At 44.6% G+C, this 1,733-nt stretch overlaps 1 protein-coding gene across 1 annotated transcript; it reads right to left on the bottom strand.

Moving 5' to 3' along the window:
• Nucleotides 1-298: 298 nt before the first annotated feature.
• EMH_0090280 (uncharacterized protein) lies at nucleotides 299-1,327 on the bottom strand (the record flags this gene model as incomplete). Its single annotated transcript, XM_013501548.1, has 1 exon — nucleotides 299-1,327. The coding sequence occupies one exon, from the start codon at nucleotides 1,325-1,327 to the stop codon at nucleotides 299-301; it is 1,029 nt and encodes a 342-aa protein (XP_013357002.1).
• Nucleotides 1,328-1,733: the final 406 nt, after the last annotated feature.

The raw sequence follows: 1,733 nt of genomic DNA, 5'->3' as shown, positions 1-1,733 counted from the left end.
AGCCTGATGCACTGCATGTGAGGCCAAGCGGCCTTTATGCTGCCATAGCTGCTGCTGCGTTTGCTGCTGCAGCAGCTGCTGCTGCAGCAGCTGCTGCTGCTGCTGCAGCAGAAGTAACAACATATAAAAAAGCAAATGTCTGCTGCTGCTGCATACATGCAGCTCAACAGCAGCAGCAGCTGCTGCTGCTGCTGCAGCAGCAGCAGCAGGGAGTTTAGCTGCGAGCGCCTGCGGCGGCTGTTTACTGCAGCGTCCCTGTCCGTATATCTCTCTGCTGCTGCTGCTGCTGCTGCTGCTGCTACCCAGACACGACCGAGGCTGTCTCCTCTGGTGTATGCGGAGACACCTCAGCAGGCAGCAGCATCTGTGCTTCGAAGCTGCTGCGTTTGCTGCTGCTGCTCTTGCTGCTGCTGCCCCTTTTGCTGCTGCTGCTGCTGCTCTTGCTGCTGCTTTTGCTGCTGCTGCTGCTGCTGCTGCTGCTGCTGTCGTGCAGCTCCTCTGCGGCTTGCGAAGGTCTCTGACTCTCTGGGGGGGGAGCAGCAGGCTTGCCTTCGTCTGCTGCAGCAGCAGCTGCTGCTGTTGGCGATGCCAGTGCTGCTGCTGCTGTTGCTGCTGCTGTTGCTGCTGCTGTTGCTGCTTCTTCTTCTGCTTTTGCTGCTTCTGCTGGTGGCGTTTCTGTTTGTGCTGCTGCCACTGGTGGTGCTACTGCTTCTGCTGCTGCTGTTGCTGCTGCTGTTGCTGCTGCTGCTGCTGCTGCTGCTGCTTCTCCTTCTGCTTGTGCAGCATCTGCTGCTGCTGCCGACGGCGTTGCTGCTGCTTCTGTATCTGTTGCTGCTGTGTATGCTTCTGCGTTCTGTTGCTGTTTCTCATTACTATCACTACTAATATTATTATTTTTATTATTTTTATTGTTTTTATTGTTTTTATTGCTTATTAAACTATTTATTTTTTTTTTTTCTCTTTGTTGCCTCAGTCTCTCCTCTACCCATTGCACAGCTACAGCTTTTTTGCTTATTTTGTTTATATCGATGACGAGCCTAGCAGCAATAGACTTTCGTACCTTTCGGGGTTTCTTTGCTGCTGCTGCTGCTGCTGCTGCTGCTGTGTCTGCTGCTGCTGCTGCTGCTGGTTTGCGTGAGGCAGGCAGAGGCAATGCTGCGCCGCTTTGGTTATAAGTCACAACAGACGCAGACAGACGGCCACCTGAACGTGCTGCTGCTGCTGCTGCTGCTGCTGCTGCTGCTGCTGCTGCTGTCGAGCTGCGGCTTCTATTTCTCTCTTGCCGCCGCTGGTGCTTCAGCTGCTCTATCTTTGCCTGCGTCTCCATCTCCCTATAAATATAAAAAATAAATTAATATAAAAAAATAAATTAATATAAGTAATTATAATATAAATTAATTAATTTATATAAATAAATAAATACATAAACAAACGAGCCATTTGGCTGTTGCAGCAAATGCATAGAAAAAGAAACAAACAAAAACAAATAATAAACAAATAAAAAAAAAATTAATATATAAATAAAATAAAAACAAAAATAAACAATAAATATAATATCTAACACACAAACACACTTCTATAACAAACAACAAAGCGACGACAATCATAGTAAAATAATAAAATAAAATAAAACAAAATAAAATAAAATAAAATAAAATAAAATAATAATAAAATAAAATAAAATAAAATAAAATAAAATAAAATAAAACAAAACAAAAAAAATAAAACAAAAC

The sequence above is a fragment of the Eimeria mitis genome, genomic scaffold, assembly GCF_000499745.2.
Source record: "Eimeria mitis Houghton genomic scaffold, Emh_scaff7089, whole genome shotgun sequence".
In the NCBI taxonomy this organism is placed as follows: Eukaryota; Apicomplexa; class Conoidasida; order Eucoccidiorida; family Eimeriidae; genus Eimeria; species Eimeria mitis.
This window is presented reverse-complemented; position numbering and strand designations above follow the sequence as displayed.